The sequence below is a fragment of the Sus scrofa genome, chromosome 5 (assembly GCF_000003025.6).
Source record: "Sus scrofa isolate TJ Tabasco breed Duroc chromosome 5, Sscrofa11.1, whole genome shotgun sequence".
Taxonomy (NCBI): domain Eukaryota; kingdom Metazoa; phylum Chordata; class Mammalia; order Artiodactyla; family Suidae; genus Sus; species Sus scrofa.
In genome coordinates, this window is record NC_010447.5 from 71,213,060 (window position 1) to 71,235,970 (window position 22,911).

At 36.8% G+C, this 22,911-nt stretch overlaps 1 protein-coding gene across 1 annotated transcript in view; it reads left to right on the plus strand.

Annotated features, from left to right (window-relative positions):
- Nucleotides 1–22,911, plus strand: part of C5H12orf40 (chromosome 5 C12orf40 homolog) — an 80,369-nt gene that overhangs the window by 27,493 nt on the left and 29,965 nt on the right. The window contains exon 7 of the mRNA XM_021092532.1: nt 1,652–1,767. Coding sequence (XP_020948191.1) covers nt 1,652–1,767 — 116 coding nt within the window. The remainder of the gene's footprint in view (nt 1–1,651; nt 1,768–22,911) is intronic.

Genomic DNA, 22,911 nt, shown 5'->3' on the forward strand with positions numbered 1-22,911 from the left:
ATAGAATATATGATGTGATTCAATTTTATTAAAGTATGTTTTCTGTTTTTCAGAAAAGAGAAAATGAAGTATTCCAATGATATGTGTTAGCCTTATTAATTTAAAGACCCACTAATTTTTGAAAGATGCAATGCAAAATGTTTAATTACCTATTCAGTTTGTCTTTTACAAGTCTAAAACTTGCATCCTAGATCAGCTTACTTATAACTCATCCTTGTTCTGTCAAAGAGTTTATAGCATAGAGAATTAAACTCTCTGTAATCTCTTCTTAAATAATTTACTTACAGATTACAGGTTTTTAAAAAGTTTCATCTTCAGAGGAGTGTTATACTTAATGTGGCAGAAGAGAGGCTAATGTCCTTGTCCAAGGCATATTGTCCCATTGTGAAGTATGAGGGAAGTATTGAATAGTTTATTTGGAGAGATTTCAAGGAAAGTGAGAAGAATTAAAATGAAATGATAAGAAACAAAGGAAAATGAGTCAAAAAACATATTAGAAGAAAAAGTGGATTGGTGCTCATTGGTTCCTAAAGAAGTAGTATTTGAGCCCATTTATAATATTCCCTTCTATTTTGATTTGTTTGCGTATGTCTCACTTCAAGGGATGACTGTCTCTGCACCTCTGTCATTGTCTCTCTGAGGCTGAAATGTGAGATGTACTATAGGACTTTTATTTTCAGCTCTCCCCAACCTTAAACCTTTTTTAAAAAAAGACTTTCAGTATCTCTTTTCGTCTCCCTCTTTTTTGCCTATTTCTGTCATTGGCTGTCTTTGGACTTCCCATTTCTATAGTTTATGACTTGTAAATAAGTACTACAGGGGAGTTCCCGTCATGGCGCAGTGGTTAACGAATCCGACTAGGAACCATGAGGTTGTGGGTTTGATCCCTGGCCTTGCCCCGTAGGTTAGGGATCCAGCATTGCCGTAAGCTGTGGTGTAGGTCTTAGATGAAGCTCGAATCCCACGTTGCTGTGGCTCTGGTGTAGGCCAGTGGTTACAGTTCCGATTAGACCCCTAGCCTGGGAACCTCTGTATGCCGCAGGAGTGGCCCTAGAAAAGGCAAAAAGACAAAAAGACCCAAAAAACAAAAACACCACATACTACAGATGTAGATGATTATTGCTGGATAGACTGGTTTCAAGCAAGTGTAATATCTTAAATTTATATGTTACATCCAGTTAACAAATGGATTATCTCCCCTGCTTTTTACAGTACTCATCCAACACTCCCTGTTTTGTACTCAATGATATTAATATTCAGAAAGATTAAAGTAGCAGTCAAAATTACTCTGTAACTAGAAAAAATGGGCTAAGTATAGTTGTTTTTTTGAGAGGGATTATATATTTTCTGTCAGAAATTTAATTTTTATTTACTCAAGATCCTGGCATCTGGGTATTTTTTAAATCTTTTTTTTTTAACCTCTGAAAATATGGTTAGCCCATCATAGTATCAACTCTGTTATTTTAATAATTACTCTAATACTACTTTCATGGTAGAATAGCATTTGTTTTGTTTTCAATAAGGACACAATTACTTTCTTTTAGACTAAAAATTATTTTTTGAATATTAAATGTTCACGTAAGTGGCATTTTATGGTAAATAAATTGTATATATGTACATTTACCATTTTGGTACATTATTTTTTTTTCAGCTAAATAATGTTAGTTATTCTAATTCCTTGGCTTCCAAATTAAATGAAAGTCAAGATGCTCTAAGTCCATCCTATGAAAGAGCACAATTTGGAACATTATTCGAAAGATCTAACAGGTAAGAAAAGATGTTGAAGGTAATAAAGGACCTGTAACATTCTTCCTTCGAATTATTAATTTGACTTTCAATAGACACGCAGTCTTTTACTTAGAAATATAAACAGACCTAAGTATTATGTCTAGAAAAAAACAGCAGTAAAATGTGGCATTTAAGTAAAACGGTTTTAAGTAGTTATTTTTTAATGTTCACATTAACTTTTCATTTTTTTAACAAATATTTTGGGCCTAAGTGTTTTGCATCTCTTTTATAATCTCCATAAATTACTAGTTTCTTTTTCTTTCTCTCTTTTTTTTTTTTTTTGTCTTTTTGCCATTTCTTGGGCTGCTCCTGCAGCATAGGGAGGTTCCCAGGCTAGGGGTCCAATCAGAGCTGAAGCTGCCAGCCTATGCCATAGCTGCAGCCACAGCAACGTGGGATCCAAGCCACGTCTGCAACCTATACCACAGCTCATGGCAACGCTGGATCCCCAATCCACTGAGCAAGAAAAATACATGAATTCTTAATACAGCCAATTGAAAGATGGTCCAAAACAAACAAAACACAAGTGAAGAAAACCCAATATGAAAGAATTGGTAGTATATAATGATTCAAAATAATGTAGATAATACAATATAAATATAAGAGTATTAGTACTATTATTCTTGAAAGAAAGCTATATAAGTATGTTTTTTTAATATAATGATTTTTATTTATTTTATTTTATTTTTATTTTATTTTTTTGCTATTTCTTGGGCCGCTCCCACGGCATATGGAGGTTCCCAGGCTAGGGGTCGAATCGGAGCTGTAGCCACCGGCCTACGTCAGAGCCACAGCAACGCAGGATACGAGCCACGTCTGCAACCTACACCACAGCTCACGGCAACACTGGATCGTTAACCCACTGAGCAAGGGCAGGGACCGAACCCGCAACCTCATGGTTCCTAGTCGGATTCGTTAACCACTGCGCCACGACGGGAACTCCTATTTTTTTCATTATAGCTGGTTTACAGTGTTCTATCACATTTCTACTGTACAGCATGGTGACCCAGTTACACATACATGTATAGATTTTTTTCTTTCATTATCATGCTCCATCATAAGTGACTAGACATAAGCCAGGGATTGAAATCACATACTCATGGATACTGGTCAGGTTCCTTACTGCTGAGCCACAATGAGAACGTCCGCCAGAAGCTTTTAGATACCTAAAATTTATTAATTTGAATTGAGGTCAAGTTGACAATATTATATATCATTTATTTATTTATTTATTTTCTTTTTAGGGCCGCACCCGTGGCATATGGAGGTTCCCAGGCTAGGGGTCAAATGGGAGCTGTAGCTGCTGGCCTACACCAGAGCCACAGCAATGTGGGATCCAAGCCACATCTGCAACCTACACCACAGCTCACAGCAAGGCAATGTTGGATCCTTAACCCACTGAGCAAGGCCAGGGATTGAACCTGCAACCTCATGGTTCCTAGTTGTATTCAATAACCACTGAGCCACAACGGGAACTCCGACATTATTATATGTTATGTCCTAATGAACTTTTATTCAATTATGAAACAATATACTGTATAGAACATCTATTTTTTTAAATTGTAATCAATTGTTATTTTCCCAATACATTTTTTTTCCTACTGTACAGCATGGGGACCCAGTTACACATACATGTATACATTCTTGTTTCTCACATTATCATGCTCCATCATAAATGACTAAATATAGTTCCCAGAGCTACACAGCAGGATCTCATTGCTAATCCATTCCAAAGGCAATAGTTTGCATCTATTCACACCAATCTGCCAGTCTATCCCTCTCCCTCCCCATCCCTTTGGCAACCACAAGTCTATTCTCCAAGTCCATGATTTTCTTCTCTGTGCAAAGGTTCATTTGTGCCATATGTTAGATTTCAAATATAAGTGATATCATAGGGTATTTGTCTTTCTCTTTCTGACTTAACTTCACTCAGTATGAGAGTCTCTAGTTCCATCCATGTTGCTGCAAATGGCATTATTTTGTTGTTTTTTTTATGGCTGAGAAGTATTCCATTGTGTATATATACCACATCTTCCTAATCCGATAGTCTATGGACATTTGGGTTGTTTCCATGTCTTGGCTATTTTGAATAGTGCTGCAGTGAACATGCAGGTGCGTGTGTCTTTTTTAAGGAAAGTTTTGTCTAGATACATGCCCGAGAGTTGAGTTGCTGGGTCATATGGTAGTTCCTTTTTTTTTTTCTTTTTTTTTTTGGTGGGGGTACCACACCTGTGGCATGTGGAGGTTCCCAGGTTAGGGGTCTAATCAGAACTATAGCTGCCAGCCTACACCACAGCCACAGCAGCACAGGATCCGAACCACATCTGCAACCTACACCACAGCTCACAGCAATGCTGGATCCTTGACCCACTGAGCAAGGTGAGGGATGGAACCCGCAACCTCATGGTTCCTAGTCGGATTTGTTTCTGCTGCTCCATGATGGGAACTCCTCACATGGAAGTTCTATGTATAGTTTTTAAGGTACCTCCATACTGTTCTCCATAGGGGTTGTACCAGCTTACATTACCACCAACAGTGCAAGAGGGTTCTCTTTTTTCCACACCACCCTCTCCAGCATTTGTGATTTGTGGACTTATTAATGATGGCCATTCTGACTGGTGTGAGGTGGTATCTCATGGTAGTTTTGATTTGCATTTCGCTAATAATCAGGGATGTTGAGCATTTGTTCATGTGCTTTTTGGCCATCTGTATATCTTCCTTGGAGAAATATCTATTCAGGTCTTTTGCCCATTTTGGGTTGTTGGCTTTTTTTGCTGTTGAGTTGTGTAAGTTGTTTGTATATTTTCGAGATTAAGCCCTTGTCTGTTGCATCATTGGAAATGATATTCTTCCTTTCTGTAGGTTGTCTTTCTGTTTTCTTTTTGGTTTCCTTTGCTGTGCAAAATCTTGTCAGTTTGATTAGGTCCCATTGGTTTATTTTTGCTTTTATTTCTGTTGCTTTGGGAGACTGACCTGAGAAAACATTTGTAAGGCTGATGTCAGAGAATGTTTTGCCTATGTTCTCTTCTAGGAGTTTGATGGTGTCGTGTCTTTGTTTAAGTCTTTCAGCGATTTCGAGTTTATTTTTGTGCATAGTGTGAGGATGTGTTCTAATTTCATTGATTTGCATGCAGCTGTCCAGGTTTCCCAGCAATACTTACTAAAAAGACTTTTTCCCATTTTATGTTCTTGCCTCCCTTGTCAAAGATTAATTGACCAAAGATGTCTGGGTTTATTTTGGGGTTCTCTGTTCTGTTCCATTGGTCTGTCTGTCTGTTTTGGTACCAGTACTACACTGTCTTGATGACTGTGGCTTTGCAATATTGCCTGAAGGCTGGGAGAGTTATGCCTCCTGCTCGGTTTTTGTTCCTCAGAATTGCTTTGGCAATTCTGGGTCTCTTGTGGTTCCATATAAATTTTTGAATTGTTTGTTGTAGTTCTGTGAAAGATGTCATGGGTAGTTTGACAGGGATTGCATCGAATCTGTAGATTGCTTTGGGTAGTGTGGCCATTTTTCCAATATTAATTTTTCCCGCCCAGGAGCATGGAATATCTTTCCATTTCCTTACGTCTTCTTTAATTTTCTTGATTAATGTTTTATGGCTCTCAGCATATAATGTTTTTCTTCCTTGGTCAGGCGTATTCCCAGGTATTTGATTTTTTGGGGTACAATTTTAAAAGGTATTGTATTTTTGTATTCCTCTTCTACTGTCTCATTGTTAGTATACAGAAATGTGCCTGATTTCTGCATGTGAATCTTATATTCTGCTACTTTGCTGAATTTATTGATCAGTTCAAGTAGTTTTTGGGTTGAGTCCTTAGGGTTTTCTATATATAGTATCATGTCATCTGCATACAGTGACAGTTTTCCCTCTTCTCTTCCTATTTGGATGCCTTTTATTACTTTTTTTTTTGTTTGTCTGATCACTGTGCCTAGGACTTGTAGCATCATGTTGAATAAATGTGTCTTGTTCCAGATTTTGGTGGGAAGGCTGTCAGCTTTTCTCCACTGAGTATTACATTTGCTGAGGGTTTGTCATAAATGGCTTTTATTATGTTAAGGTATGTTCCCTCTATACCCACTTTGGTAAGAGTTTTGATCATGAATGGACATTGTACTTTGTCAAATGTATTTTCTGCATCTATTGAGATGATCATGTGGTTTTTGACTTTTCTTTTGTTAATGTGGTATATGATGTTGATTGATTTGCATATGGTGAACCATCCTTGTGCACCTGGGATGAATCCCACCTGGTTATGGTGTATGATCTTTTTTTATATGTTGTTGGATTTGATTGGCTAAAATTTTGTTGAGAATTTTTGTGTCTATATTCATCAAAGACATTGGCCTATAGTATTCTTTTTTCATGGTATCTTTATCTGTTTTTGGAATTAGGGTGATGATGGTGTCATAGAATGTTTTTGGGAGTGTTCCTTCTTCTTCAACCTTTTGAAAAAGTTTAAGGAGGATGGTGTAAGTTCCTCTTTGTATGTTTGGTAGACTTTGCCTGTGAAGCCATCTGGTCCTGGACTTTTATTTGTAGGGAATGTTTTTATGACATATTCAATTTCATTTCTAGTGATCGTTCTTTTCAGCTGATCTCTTTCTTCTTGATTCAGTTTTGGCAGGGTGTAAGTCTCTAGAAAGTTGTCCATTTCTTCTAGCTTGTCAGATTTGTTGACATACAGTTGTTCATAGTATTCTCTCATGTTTTTTTGTATTTCTGTAGTATCCGTTGTGACTTCTCCTTTTTCATTTCTTATTTTGTTTATTTGGATTTTTTCTCTCCTCTTCTTGGTTAGTCTAGCCAGAGGTTTGTCAATTTTATTTACCTTTTCAAAGAACCATATCTTGGTTTTATTGATTTTTTTCTATTGCTTTTTGAATCTTGATTTTATTGATTTCCTCTTTGATCTTTATGATTTCCTTTCTTCTGCAGACTTTAGGATTTGTTTGTTCTTTTTCTAATTCATTTAGGTGGTGGGTTCAGTTGTCAGTTTGAGATTTTTCTTCTTTTTTGAGGAAGTCCTGTATTGCTATGAATTTCCCCCTGAGCATTGCTTTTGCAGCATCCCATAGATTTGGAGTGGTTGTGTCTTCATTATCATTTGTCTTGAGGTATTTTTTAATTTCCTTCTTGATTTCTTCATTGACCCATGGGTTTTTTAGTAGCATGTTGTTTAATCTCCATGTAGTCAGTTTTTCCTCATTTCTTTTCCTGTGGTTGATTTGTAGTTTCATGCCGTTGTGGTCAGAGAAGATATTTGAAATAATTTCTGTGCTCTTAAATTTGTTGAGATTAGCTTTGTACCCCACTATGTGATCAACTCTTTAGAATGTTCCATGTGCACTTGAGAAGAATGTATATTCTGATTTTTTTTGGATGTAATATCCTGAAAATGTCAATTAAGTCTAACTTTCCTAATGTGCCATTTAGGATTTCTGTTGCCTTATTGATTTTCTGTCTAGAGGATCTGTCCATTGATGTGAGGGGGGTGTTAAAGTCTCCTACTATGGTTGTATTCCCATCAATTTCTCCTTTTATGTCTATTAGTATTTGTTGTATGTATCTGGGTGCTCTTATTTTAGGGTAATATGTATTACCAATTGAAATATCCTCTTCTTGAATGGATTCTTTAACCATTACATAGTGTCCTTCTTTGTCTTTCTTTATGGCCTTCGTTTTAAAGTCTATTTTGTCTGATATTAGTATGGCAACTCCTGCTTTCCTTTTTTGTCCATTGGCATGAAATATCTTTTCCCATCCCCTCACTTTCAATCTATATGTGCCCTTTGCCCTAAGGTGAGTTTCTTGTAGATGGCAGATTGAAGGTTTTTGCTTTTTTATCCAATCTGCCATCCTGTCTTTTTATTGGTGCATTCAGACCATTGACATTTAAGGTGATTATTGATAGATATGTATTTATTTCCATTTTAACCTTGATTTCCAGTTGATTCTATGTTTCTCTTCCTTTCTTTTTTGGGTTTGATGGTTTCCATTTATTTTATGCTTGAGTACTTTTCTTTACGGTTTTTGTGAATGTAGTGTTTGGTTTTGATTTGTGGTTGCCCTGTTTTTCAAGTATGTTAACCCCTTCTTATATCTGCTTGCTTTAGTCTGATAGTCATGTGGGCTCAAACACATCATTAAAATTAAAAAAAAAAAGAATCTGTATTTTCTTACTTTCCTTCCCCACATTTTGATTTTGATGTCTTTTTCTTACTTATTTATTTTTAACATCTTCATGTTTAGATCTGTATGCTGGCTTATTTAGGTGATTGCTTTCCAATTGTGGTTTCCTCCATTCTATTTATTCTTACATCTTTTTGTTTTTTAATTTAGAGAAGCCCTTTCAGTATTTCTTTTAGAATGGGTTTAGTATTGCTGTATTGGTTAGCCTTTGTTTGTTGGAGAAATTCTTTATTTCCCCTTCTAATTTAAATGATATTCTTGCTGGATAGAGAATTCTAGGTTGCAAATTTTTTCCTTTCAGCACTTTAAATATATCTTTCCATTCCCTTCTGGCCTGTAGTGTTTCTATAGAGAAATCAGCTGACAGCCTTATGGGGGTTCCCTTAAAATTAATGCTTTGCTTTTTTCTTGCTGCCTTTAGAATTCTCTCTTTAACTTTTGCCATTTTTATTATACTATGTCTTGGTGTGGGCCTGTTTGAGTTCAGCTTGTTTGGGGCCCTCTGTGCTTCCTGTATCTTGATATTGGTATCCTTTAGATTTGGAAAGTTTTCAGACATAATTTCTTCAAATATATTTTCAACCCCCTTTTCTTTTTCTTCTCCTTCTGAAATTCCTATTGTGTGTAGATTGGCCCACTTTATGTTATCCCGTAGATCTCTTGTCTTGCTTTCATGTTTTTTCATTTGGTTTTCTGTCAGCTGTTCTGATTGGGTGATTTCCATTATTCTATTTTCTATGTCACTATTTTGTTCCTCTGCATTATTCATTCTGCTCTTTATTGCCTTTGTTAGCTCAGTTTGCATCTCTGCAAATGAATTTCCTAGTTTTTGTTGGCTCCTCCTTATGTTCTCTAGTTCCTTTCTAAGGGAATCTGCATTACTGTTTGTATATTCTCTTAATTCCTTGATATTCAGCCTTAATTCCTTCAGTATTTTCACTGTCTCCCTTTTGAATTCAATGTCTGTCAGTCTGCAGAGGTCAGTTTCATTGTAGACTGCTTTAGGTGAATTCTCCTATTCCTTTTACTGGGAGTAGTTTCTGAGCTTGTTCATCTTGCTTATGTTTTTCTTTTTCTGTGAGTTTGGGGAAGCCAAACTGTAGTCTTGTAAGGCTCCTTCTATGCGAGAACAACCCTTTGTATTTTGGGGAGGGGGGGAGTCTTTATTTTTGGTGTGGGAGTTTGAATATTTGCTGTCTCTTTCTTCAGTGTGAGCAGGCTATTGTCTCCAGGATGCTCAGTGTGTTTTCAGGGAGAAGGAGGCAATGGGTAGGGCCAGCAGTCAGTGCCTGGTTGCTGGGCTCTCAACAGCAGCAAGGACCTGCAGGAAGGCGGCATAGGATGCTCCTAGTTTCAGGGCCCTGGGTAGTAGTAATGAGCTCTAAGCAGATCTACCAGGTGACCAGAGCATTTGGCAGGAGCAGCAGCAGGGTGCGTGAGTTCCCACAGAAGTGAGAGCTACAACAGCTAGTGTTCACTTGCAATGCCCTCCTCTGAGGTGATTGGAACCGCAAGTGGTACCTGTTCAGGGACCCCTAGTTGTAGCAGGCCGTGACCATCTCTGGAGTCTGTGATAACTGTGGTGGTTTTCCCCCACCACCTGCAGACCATGCAAGGAGCACCCTGTCCCACTTAGCCCACGCAGGAGGTGTTGCACCAGCTACTCCTAGTTGTAGGGTCTTGGGAAGGGACAGTGTCCAAGTGTCTTGGTGCTGCCCAGTGTGTTTGACAGTGGCAGCTGCAGGGCGGGTGTGTTCCCAGAGGAGTTAGAACAATAGCGTATGGTGCTTCATAGGCACCATGTCGCACTTAGTCCCCTGATGCCCTTAGCCACACAAGAGGTGCCTGGCCACCAGTAGCCTGCACAAGAAGCCCCCAGTCTCCCATAGATGAGCAAGAGGCTTCTTGCTGCCTGCAGCCTGTGCCAGAGCCACCCAGTCTTCTGTAGACTAGCAAGTAGCTTCTTACTGCCTGTGGCCTGAGCCAGAGCCACCCTGCCCTCTGAGAACCTGTGGACATGCGCACGCTTGGGCACAGGCAGTTTCCTGTGACAGTCCTCCCCTCCTCCTCTTGCCCTCCCCAACAATGAATGGTACCTTGCCTCTCTTGTGGGTCTGGACCTTCTGGTTTCCCGCTGCCATGGAGTTCCATTCCCCCTGCTCGTGGTGCACTGCTCCTTAGCCCCTAGGCTGTCTCCACACCACCATCCCTAGTCCTCTCCTGGGGACTGACTTCTGGAGCCTAAGTCTCAGCACCCAGCCCCCACCTGAGCGTCTCAGGCTGTGGTGTCCATTCCGATTAGACCCCTAGCCTGGGAACCTCCATATGCTGCAGGTACTGCCATAAAAATAAAAAATAAAATAGTCCATTGAACTTGTCAAACCACTTTGAATTACTCTTTATGGTTCAAGATTTGTAATCCTTGATTCTGTGATCCTATCCCAGTCTTCATGTTAATAAATGACATCACTGTTCACTCAGTTGCTTAATTAAGCCAAAGTAAAAGTTGTACTTGATTCCTTTCTTTTATTCATCTCTGAGTATCCATTTCATCACCAAAGCATTGTCATTTCTGTATTCTAGTAAACTTTAAAATTACCCACTTTCATTTTCATTTCTAAGGATTCCCAGTCTAAGCAATCAGTGCCTCTTGCATAGAGAATTGTGATAGCCACAGAACAGTTCTTTTTGTTTCCTCTTTATCCTGAGATAATTTTTTTAAACTTTATTAATATATAATCAATATACAACAAACTGAACTTATCTAAAATGTGCACTTTGATAAGGGTTGATGTATGTTAAAAATAATGAATATATTCATCATCTCCAGTAGTTTCCTGGGCACCTTTGTCATCCCTTCTTCCGGTCACTTCACATCCCTTGCTCCCATCCGAAGGCAACTATTGATTTGCTTCTGTCACTATTGATAAATCTGTAAGTGGCATCATATTGTATGTTCTCCCTTTTCTGGTTTAGCTTTTTTCATTCTTCATCTTTATTTTGAAATTTATCTGTTTTGTTTATTGTGTGTATCAATAAGTACACTTTTTTATTGCTGAGTAGTATTCCATTGTATGGACATAAAACAGTTTATTCATCTGTTGATAGACACGGGTTTTTTTCTCTGGTTTTGGCTATTCGAAATAAAGCTGCTATGAACATTGATGTTGAAATCTTTGGACATACACTTTCATTTTTCTTGGGTAAATATCTACAAGCAGAATGGCTAGGTCATATGGTAGGTGTATGTTTAACTTTTTAAGAAACTGGCAAACTGTTTTCCAAAGTGGTTTGTATCATTTTACATTCCCATCAACAATGTATGAAAGTTTAGTTACAACACATCCTGACAACACTTGTTATAGTCAGTGTTTTAAAATTTATATCATTCCAAGTGTTCTCTTGTGGCACATTGGATTAAGGATCCAACATTGTCACTGCAGCAGTTTGGGTCACTGCTGTGGTGTGGGTTCAGTCCCTGGCCCGGGAACTTCCACATGCCATGGGCCTGGCCAAATAAATAAATATAAATATAAATAAAATTTATGCCATTCCAGTCAGAATGTAATGGTATCTTATTGGGATTTTAATTTTACATTTCCCTAATGACTACTGATATTGGCATCTTTTCATGTGCTTATTAAACCGTTTGTGTATTTTTGGTGAAATGCTTACCCTTTTCTTTTTCTTTCTTTCTTTCTTTCTTTCTTTCTTTCTTTCTTTCTTTCTTTCTTTCTTTCTTTCTTTCTTTCTTTCTTTCTCTCTCTCTCTCTCTCTCTCTCTCTCTCTCTCTCTCTCTCTTTCTCTCTCTTTCTTTTCTTTTCTTTTCTTTTTAGAGCTGCACCCATGGCATATGGAGGTTCCCAGACTAGGGGTCGAATCAGAGCTGTAGCCAATGGCCTATACCACAGCTCACATAAACACAGGATCCTTAACCCACTGAGCGAGGCCAGCGATCAGACCCACAACTTCATGGTTTCTAGTCGGATTCATTTCTGCTGTGCCACAAAGAGGAACTCCCCCTTTTCATTTCTTAATGGTGTCTTTTTGAAATAAAAAAAAAAGGTTCTAATTTTAATGAAATCCAATTTATTGATTTTTCACTTACGAATCATGCATATGGTCTCAAAGCTAATAAATCTTTGCCTAAGACAAAGTCATAAAGATTTTCTCTTAGGGGGAGGGAGTGGGAGGGATCGGGAGCTTGGGCTTATCAGACACAACTTAGAATAGATTTACAAGGAGATCCTGCTGAATAACATTGAGAACTTTGTCTAGATACTCATGTTGCAACAGAACAAAGGGTGGGGAAAAAATGTAATTGTAATGTATACATGTAAGGATAACTTGATCCCCTTGCTGTACAGTGGGAAAAAAAAAAAAAGATTTTCTCTTACGTTTTCTTCCATCTTGTAGTTTTTGATCTAACATTTAGGTCTGTAATCCATTTCGAGTTATTTTTTATATATGGTTTGAGGTAAGGATCTAATCTCATCATTTGCCCTTGTGGAAAGAAAATATCTTTTTTCTCGGTGCTTTGAGATCTTTGTTGAAAATTAAATTGACCCAAAATAAAGTTTTTTTCTTGTAATCTCAGTTCTGCTCCATTGATCAATCTTGTCTGTGTTTATTACACTGTCTAAATTATTATAGCTTTATTGTAAATTGGGAACTGTGTTGTCCTCCATTTCTTTTTAAAAAATGTTTTAGCCTTTTAAATTTTCATATAAATTTTAGGATTCCACATATAAGTGAGATCATTCAGTATTTGTCTTTGTGTGTCTGGCTAGTTACTGGAAAAAATAAACCTTAATTGATTTTTGATAGGGATCATGTTGACTCTATAAATTAATTTGTGGGAAATTACCATTTTAACAACAATGATTCTTCCAGTCCATGAGCATGAAATGCCTGTCCTAATCAATTTTCTGTGTGTTACAGCAGCTTTATTTATATTAGCCTCAAACTTGAACTAACCCAGATGTCCATTAAGAATAGAATGTTGTATAATATTCATACCATGGAATAATACACAGAAATGAAAAAAATGAGCTGCTAATACATGCAATAGCAAGCAACAACATGTGTGAATCTTAACACAGAAAGAACCATTGTATAATTCAATTTATATGAAGTTTAAAGGCAGGCTGAAATAATGTATCATGACAGCAGTCAGAATGGTGGTTACTTTAGGGAGGTATGGACTTGAATGAGGAGCATGAGAAAAACTTCCAGTGTGCTTGAAGTGTACTTCTCTTTCTCTCCACCTTTAAAAAAGAACTTAAATTTTTAAAATTGAAATAAAATCAGTCAAGCTAATTAACACAGCCATCACCTCACATTGTTACCATTATTGTATGTGTGGTAGAATCACTTAAGATCTACTCTGTTAACAGATTTCAAGTATATGATACATTGTGTATTAGTATCAGTAACTGTAGTTACCATGTTGTACATTAGACACCCAGAACTTAATTCATCTTATAACTAGAAGTTTGTACTCTTTGACCAATATCTCCTCTTTTCCCCTACTCTTCATCTCTGGCAACTACCATTCTACTCTCTGTCTTTGAGTTTTGACTTTTTAGTTTCCAGATATAAGTAAGATCATACAGTATTTGTTTTTCTGTGTCTGGCTATTTTACTTAGCATAATGTCCTTTATGTTCACCCATGTTGTTACAGATGGAAGAATTTCCTTTTTTATGGATGAAAAGTATTTAAACATCTTTTCCTCATTAATGTACAGTAGTTTTCAATATGTAAGGCTCATGCCTATTTTGTTAAATTTATTCCTAAGCATTTTATTATTTTATGCTATTGTATATGGAATTCTTAATTTTATTTTTGGATTGTTAATATATAGAGATACAATCAGTTTTTATATATTGATATTGTATCCCTTGATTTTGCTGAATTTATTACTAGTTTTACTAGTAGTTTTGTGGGTTCTTAAGGATTTTTACCATATTGGATTATGTTGTTTGTAAATACAGATATTTTTACTCTTCCCTTTCAGTCTGGATGCCTTTTTCTTTCTTTTCTCACCTGAATGCCTTGACTTGAACCTTTAGTTTAGAGTTGGGTAGTAGTGGCAAGAGTGGTCATGCTTACATTGTTCTTTGTCTTAGGGAAAAAGCATTTAGAATTTCATTATTAAGTATGATGTTAGCTTTTGGTTTTTTTGTAGGTGCCCTTTATCAGGTTGCCCTTCTGTTCATAGTTTATTAAAAGTTTTGTCATGGATTTTGTCATATGCTCTTTCTGTGTCCCATGAGATTATCATGTAGTTTTTTTCTTTATTCAATCTATACACACACACACACACACACACACACACGCACACACACACGCGCACACACACACGCGCACACACACACACAGTATGTTACCTTATTTTCAGATGTTAAACCAATAAAAGATGCTTGGCTGTGTTATATAGTCCTCTTGATATAATGCTGGATTTAGTTTCCTAATATATTGTTTATGATTTCTGCATGAGGAATATTGGTCTGAATTTTTCTTTTCTTGTGATATCTTTGTCTGACGTTGGTACCACAGTAATGCCACTGGCCTCACAGAACAAGTTGGAAAGTGTTTCCTCCTGTATTAAATGGAAAAATTTGTGGAGGATTGATATTATTTTTCCTTTAAATGTTTTTATACCTAGGCTTTTCTTTGTGAGAAGGCTTTTAACAAATAGTTCTTTTATTTTTCACTTGTTAGAGATCTATTCGCATTTTAAAATTTCTTCTTGAGTCATTTGCAGTAATGTGTTTTTTCTAAAAATTTATCCAAATTGTATGATTTATTAGCATAAAGTTGTTCATAATATTCCTTTGAAATCCTTTTAATTTCTGTAAGGTCAATGTTGATGTCCCTTCTTTAATTTCAGATCTATGTCCTTTTTAATTTTTTTCTTGTTTAGTATAAGTAAAGAGTTTCTAATTTTATTTGCTAAATTTTGAATTTAATCAGTTTTCCCTATTATTTTTTTGTTTTCAATTCCATTGATTTTTGCCCTAATGTTTGATTTCCTTTTCCTACTTACTTTAGATTTAGTTTGCCCTTCTTTTTTCTAGTTTCTTTAGGTATAAGGTTAACTTACTGATTCTTTATCTTTCTTCTCTTCTAATGTAGACATTTAAAGCTGTAAAGCAGTGCTTAAAGGTCAACCAGTGATTAGTTCAGGTTGTGTTTGAACACCTTGAGCTAAATAAGACTTCCTCCTGTGCACAGGACCTCACATTTGACTAGGGGTGAATGGATACTCGAGGTCCTCTCTGCCCTCTCCTGCATGTGCACAGAGCCTTACACATGTGTGCACTTTTCCAGACATGGATGCCTGAGAGTTTATCAAAGCCTATTTTTTTTTCTCAATCTCTGTATGAAATTTCTGGATTTTTTTTTTTTCTGCTCCAAGTATTTCAGCCTCAGATAGCTGCAATGTTGGCCTATCCTCATGGTTTGCCACCAAGATAATGATTACTTTTGGCAAATTCCCTGGACATGGGACTCCCCCATACCACCTCTAGACTGCTCAGCCTTGGTAGAACTACCAACCATGGAGCTGGGAATGAGGGGAAGTAGCAGCTGGAGGCTACAACTCCACACACTCCCATTGTTCCTACCAAGGATTGGTAGTTTTACTTGAAGAACTGCTTCTCAGTTAATTGCATACCTTTGGTCACTCCCTAGGTTCTGAAATACTTGTTTTACAAATGTTATTTGATTCTGATGTCACTTTGGGGAGACAGAATTTCCCAAACTTCTCTGTTAATTACAGATATCCTGCCCTGTATCAATTAAGTTTTAAATGTTAAACCAGCCTTGTATTCCCTAGGTAAATCCCACTTGACCACAATATGCTATCCTTGTTAGACATTCTTGGACTTTATTTGCTAAAATTTTGTCAGGAATTTTGAGAGACATTGTTTTTTAGATTTCCTTTTTTTAATGTCTTGGACTGGTTTTGATATAAACCTAATACTGTTATCAGAGAATGAGTTGGGAGGTATTCGCTCCTATGTAATTTTCTGAAAGAGTTTATGTGGCTTTGGTATATTTTATTCCTTAAATGTCTGGTAGAGGTTGTGAGGCCATTTGATATAGAGTTCTTTATGTGGGAAAATTTTTTTCGTTACTATAATTTACATATTTTACTAGATACAGGCTAGTCAGATTAAATTTTAATTTTTAAGTGAGCTTTGGTAATTTGTGTCACACAAAGAATGTATTCAGTTTATCTGTGTTGAAGAATTTATCGATATTCGTAATATCCTCTCATGCATTTAAAATATTTGACATCTTGGTAAATATGCACAATGGAATACTACTCGGCCATAAAAAAGAACAAAATAATGCCATTTGCAGCATCATGGATGGAACTAGAGACTCATCCTGAGTGAAGTAAGTCAGAAAGAGAAAGACAAATACCATATGATATCACTTATATCTGCACTCTAATATATGGCACAAAGGAACCTTTCCATAGAAAAGAAAGTCATGGACTTGGGGAACAGACTTGTGGTTGCCAAGGGGGAAGGGGAGGGAGTGGGAGGGACTGGGAGCTTGGGGTAAATAGATGCAGAATGTTGCCTTTGGGATGGATTAGCAATGGGATCCTGCTGTGTAGCACTGGGAACTATGTCTAGTCACTTATGATGGAACATGCAGTGTGAGAAAAAAGAATGTATACATGTACATGTAACTGGTTCACCATGCTGTGCAGTAGAAAAAAATATATATAAATAAAAAAATAAAAAAATAATTAAAAAAATAAAATCTTTAACATCTGAAGTGCTATATTTTCTCTCATTGCTAACACAGTAAGTGTATCTTCTCCCTTTTTCCCCTCATCATTCTGATTAGAGATTTAACAACTTTATTTATCTTCTCTTAATTATCTTTAAATTTTACATATTTCTTATTTTTTTAGTTTTCATTTTATTGAATTCTGCCCTTTATTTCCTTTTGTCTGTTTACTTGGGATTTAATTTATTCTTTTTTCTAGTTTCTTAAGGTAAAAGCTGAGGTCATTGATTTGAGGACATTTTTTCTTTTATATCTATCTAGCTATATATATATATGTACACATATATATGTATATGTGTATGTGTGTGTGTTCAGTGCTATAAATTTCATTAATCACTGCTTTGCTACATCCTACAAATTTTGATGTGTTTTGATTTTCATTCAGTTAAAAACATTCTAATTTTCCCTTTTGTTTTCTTTTTTAATCCATGAGTTATTTAGAAATTAGTTCTTTGGTTCCTTGAAATCCTGTTTTGTTTGTTTGTTTGTTTGTTTTGTAATTAAGTTAATTACATTGTGGGCCAGGAACATCCTTTATGTGATTTGAATCCTTTCATATTTATTGAGACTTGTGTTATGGTTAAGAATGTGCCTTACAGAGTTCCGTGGTGGCTCAGTGGTTAACGAATTCAACTAGGAACCATGAGGTTGCGAGTTCGATCCCTGGCCGTGCTCAGTGGGTTAAGGATCCGTCATTGCTGTGAGCTGTGGTGTAGGTTGCAGATGCGGCTTGGATCCCGCATTGCTGTGGCTCTGGCGTAGGCCAGTGGCTACAGCTCCGATTCAACCCCTAGCCTGGGAACCTCCATATGCCACAGGAGCAGCCCTAGAAAAGGCAAAAAGACGAAAAAAAAAAAAAAAGAATGTGCCTTAAATTTAATATGATAATTGATATAGTTGAGTTTAAATCTGTTCTTGTTATTTGTTTTTTTATTTGTCCATATAATTTTTGTTCCCCTTCCCTCTTTTCCTGCCTTATTTGGTTTAAGTATTTTTTATGGCATAACATTCCTTTTGTTGGCTTATTAGATATAACTCTTGCTTTTCAGTGGTTGCTTTAGATTTTATAGTGTATATTTTAATTTATCACCAACTATATTCAACTTATAAATTCAGGTATTATATAAGAGCCTTAGAAAGGTATGCTTCTTTTACTTTCCTCTGGCATTGTGTTATATTCATACATTTTACATATATATATATATACATTTTACACACATATATATATATATATACACTCATGCACACACACACATATATATATCTATATATCATTTTGGTTGTCTTCATTATTTCATATAAATAGAGATTTCCACCTGGTGATGTTGTCCTTCTGTTTAAAAGACTAATGTTTTTTGTAGTGTGGGTCTGCAGTGATTAATTCATCTTTTGTATATTTGTCTTTCGTGTTCTCTTTTGAGTTGCATTATTTCCAACTAGAAGTTTGCTGTCACTCTTAATATCTTTATATACAAAGTATAATTTTCTCTTTTAAGATTTTTTTTTTTTTTTGGTCTTTTGTCCTTTCAGGGCCACACTTGCAGCATGCACAGGTTCCCAGGCTGGGAGTCTAATCAGAGCCGTTGCTGCTGGCCTACACCATAGCCAGAGCAGCTCCATATCTGAGCTGCATCTGCAACCTATACAGCTCATGGCAATGCCGGATCCTTAACCCACTGAGCGAGGCCAGGGATGGAACCCACAACCTCATGGTTCCTAGTCGGATTCGTTTCCACTGTGCCATCGTAGGAACTCCTAAGATTTTTTTTTTTTTTAATCATGGGTTCTCTATGACAGATTTTCTACTGTGGATTTCTGTCTGTTGACTAGGTTCATTTTTTTTTTCCTTTTTCTTGTGTTTGGTCTGTGTGAAGTTCTTGAATCTGTGGATTGTTTTTATCAAAGTTGGAAAGAATTCAGCCGTTAATTTTTCAAGTATTTTTTCAGATCACTCTCCCCTCTTCTCTGGAGACCCAAATAACATGTAAAGTAGTCCAGTCAAAGTTGTATAACACTTTACTGATGCTCTATTTATTTTCAATTTTTTTCCTTTCCTTTCATTTTATATCGATTATATTGCCAGAACTTAAAATTCACTAACTATATCTGCTTTGGTATCTAATACTGGTAAATCTATTCAGTTTATTTTTCATCTGAAGAAGTTTGACTTAATTCTTCTTTTAATTTTTTGTGTATCTATTCAACATGGTCCATCTTTCCTCTGCCCTCTTACATATAGGAAATATTGTGAGGATAACTGTTTGAATGTCTTTGTAGATAAGTTCTATTATTTTGTGTCATTTCTTCTTCTAATAATTGATTTTCCTTGTCATTACAGGTTGTAAATTTCTGCTTTTTTTGCATTCTTGGAAATTTTATTTAGATTCTATACATTGTGAATCATCTCTTTGGTTTCTGGATATCTTGTATTCCAATAAATCATTCTAAGCTTTGTTCTGGGGTATAGTTTGGTTACTTGTAAACAGTAGATTTTTTTGAGGCTTTCTTTAAACTTTGTTAGGCAGGAACAGATATACCTTCAGTCTATGGCTAATTTGCCCCCTACTGAGATAGTACTCTACTGAGTATTCTCCAGTTTTCTTTGAATTGTAAGGTTTTCCACTCTGGCTGGTGGGAACACAAAATTTTCCCATCCTTGTGTGAGTTCCTGGAATTTTTCGTTCTGCTCATGTTGGGTGGTTCTTTTCCTGTCTTTGGGTGATTTTTCGTATGCATGTGCTGGACAGTACTTAGCTAAAGATTAGAGAACTCTCTAGATCACTGAAGCTCACTCTTTTTGGTCAGTTTGATTAATATGTATCTCGGGGTATTCCTCCTTGGGTTTGTTTTATATGGTACTTGTTGTGCTTCCTGGATTTGAGTGAGTGGTTCCTTTCCCATGTTAGGCAAATTTTTGGCTATTATCTCTTCAAATATTTTTTCTGTCCTCTTTCTCTCTCTCTTCTTCTGGCACCCCTATAATACAGATGTTGGTGTATTTAACATTGTCCCAGAGTTCTCTGAGACTGTCTTCATTTCTTTATAGTCTTTTTTCTCTTTTCTTTTCCACATCTTTCCACTAGTCTGTCCTCCACCTTGCTTATTTGTTCTTCTGCCTCCTGCATTCTGCTATTGGTTGCTGCTAATGAATTTTTAATTTCAGTTGTTGTATTTTGCATCTCTGCTTGTTTAAGTTTTACATCTTGTATTTCTTTGCTCAATATTTGCTGTAAATTATTAGTCTTTGCCTCTCAGTTTATTTCCAATGTCTTGCATCATCTTCACTATCATCAGTCTAAAGTCTTTTTCCTGGAGGCTGATAATCTCCAGATCACTTAGCTATTTTTCTGTGTGTTTTTTTTTTTCTTGCTTCCTTATTAAAAAACTCTGCCTTTTCATTTTTATAGGTTTTTGGGGTGGTCTCCTTTTTGCAGACAATAGAGTTGTAGCCTCTCCTACTTCTGATGTCTACTCCCCTTGTGGCTGAGGTTGATATGGGGGCTTGCTGTAGGTTTCCTTATGGGAAGGAGTGGTGCCTGCCCAGTGGTATGTGGAGCTGATTTTTATCCCTCTGGTGGGTGGAGCTTTGTCTCTGGGTGAGATTAGAGGTGGCTGTGTGCCTGGGGGTGGTTGGGTCTTTAGGCAGCCTGTTTACTGATGGGTGGGGCTATCATTCCACCTAGATTATTGTTTGGCCTGGGGTTTCTCAGTACTGATGGATGGGGCCAGATTTTCCCAAAATGGCCATCTCTAGAGGAACACATGTGGATGAATATTCCTGAGACCTTCCCCTACAACAAGCCACAGTTACCCTGTTTTCCCAGGAGATTCTCCAAGACCTGCAGTCAGGTCTGACCCAGATTCCCATGGAGTCTGTGCTTTGCCTTGGGACCCAGTGCACATGAAAGCCTGTGTTTGCCTTCCAAGAATGGGGTCTCTATTCCTCCCCCTGCCCCCATGGAGCTCCTGGGCATAAACCCCCTGGCCTTCAATGCCAGATGCTCTGGGGGCTCTTTACTCCAGTGCCAGATCCCCAGATGTGGGGACCTGACGTGGGGCTCAAAACTCTCATTCCTGTATGTGCGTCTGTGATGTAGTTATTTTCCATTCTGTGGGCTGCCCCCCTGGCAGGTATGGGGTTGCTTATATCATATAATCGCCCATCCTACTGTCTTGATGTGGCCTCCTCTTTTTCTTCTGGAGTTGGATATCTTTTTTGAAAGTTTGTAGTCTATTTGGTTGAAGGTTGTTCAGCAGTTTTTAATTTTGTTTTTTTTTATGAGGGAGGGTGAGCTCTCGTCTTCTATTCCACCATCTTAATCCCTCCTCCTCCAGTCGTGAAGCTCACTCTTTTTGAAACCCCCTCCTTCATCATACTCTGCTCTGTGAACTCTATATTCTCTAGTCTCCCTGAACCCCTAGCTCTGTTTCCTTAACAAGGGGAATCTGCAAGCTTAACTAGATTTCCCCTCTCTATTCTGCAGCTTGGATATGATCTCAAGGGCAGTAACCTAGAAGCAGTCATCTGATTCAACTCATTTGTTTTCTCTCTCTCAGGAATCATCATTCTATTCTCCCCAATGCACATGTCTGAAAATCATTGTTTCATTTATTTTGCCTTGTTTTTTAATTATGTCAGTTGGGAGACTAAATCTGGTCCCTCGTACTACATTTTGGTCAGTCAGAATTCCCGAAATTCATATTCACTCACTATTTAGACTGGTATTTTCCAAGATAGGAAGCACTCAACTTCTCTTTTGTACTTAGAACCTTTCAATGTTTCTTTTTTTTTTCTTTTCTTTTTAGGGCCACACTTATGGAATATGGAGGTTACTAGGCTAGGGGTCAAATCAGAGCTACAGATTACGGCCTACACCACAGTCACAGCAACGCCATATCTGAGCTATGTCTGCTGCCTATACCAAAGCTCACAGCAACACCGGATCCTTAACCTACTGAGCGGGGCCAAGGATCAAACCCATGACCGCCTCGTTACTAGTTGGATTTGTTTCTGCCATGCCACAACGGGAACTCCAGAACCTTTCAACGTTTCTTATTGCTCTTTTCAGAAATAAAACTTTCATGATTTTGGTCCTTTCATACCTTTTAAGCCTTAGGTCATAAGTTTTATTGATTGTAATCTACCTTTATTCCTCTTCTTTTTGTGTCCCAAACATGCTGCATATCTTGCATTTGTGCTTATTATTCCATCCCCCTGGGGTTTGCTTATTACTCTCCTCACATATCTAATCACTCTATATCTCTACCTTCTTTTTCACTTCCTTATTAGGGACTTGTCTGACCAAACTATCTGACACACGATATCCAAAGTGTTATTCCATCGATGATCTTGTAGCACTTCTAAAAGTGCTATCTTTTTATCTTTTTATTTGTTTAATTCCCTGTTTATATTATCCATTGTACTTATTAATAGCTAATTATCTTACTTATTACGTTTTCTCCACTAGAATATAAGTTGTATTGTCTTCTTACCATATAGTAGGCATACATTAAATATCTGTTAAACTCTTTATTTAAATAATGAATTTATTCCTATTTTTGGTAAGTAATTTTAATAAATTTTATATTTACAGGAAAAAAAGTTGGATTGGTTTGTCTTAATAGGACTTTAAAATTTTAAGCATCATTTCTCTCTGTAGTTTCTGCAAGTAGCAAACCGTCTTAACATTCATTCCCCAACTCTAATGCCAACTGCCTAATTTTTCTTAAATAAAAGATTTTCTTCTTTCTATTTACTATGGTAACAATAGGCTGTAGAATACCACTTACCACTTTCTAATTTTTTCTTGCCTCTTCTAGACTATTTCGTGTAAGTCATAACTGCATTACATACTTCTCTATTGCCCATATCTTTTTAGTGATTCTTCTGAGTTTGAATGATTAAAATACTTTTTTAAAATGATGATTTATATTTGTGGTATGCTTTCTAATTTATAAAGTATTTTTACATTTATTTTCTCATTTACAGTATTAGAAATTTCTCCGGTGCTAATGGTGTATATTATTACGTACTATAGATTATGCCTTTTGGTACAACAGAATAGCATTATTCTCCTCAAAACACCAGTAATGCCCATAGTGAGAAGTAATGTAGG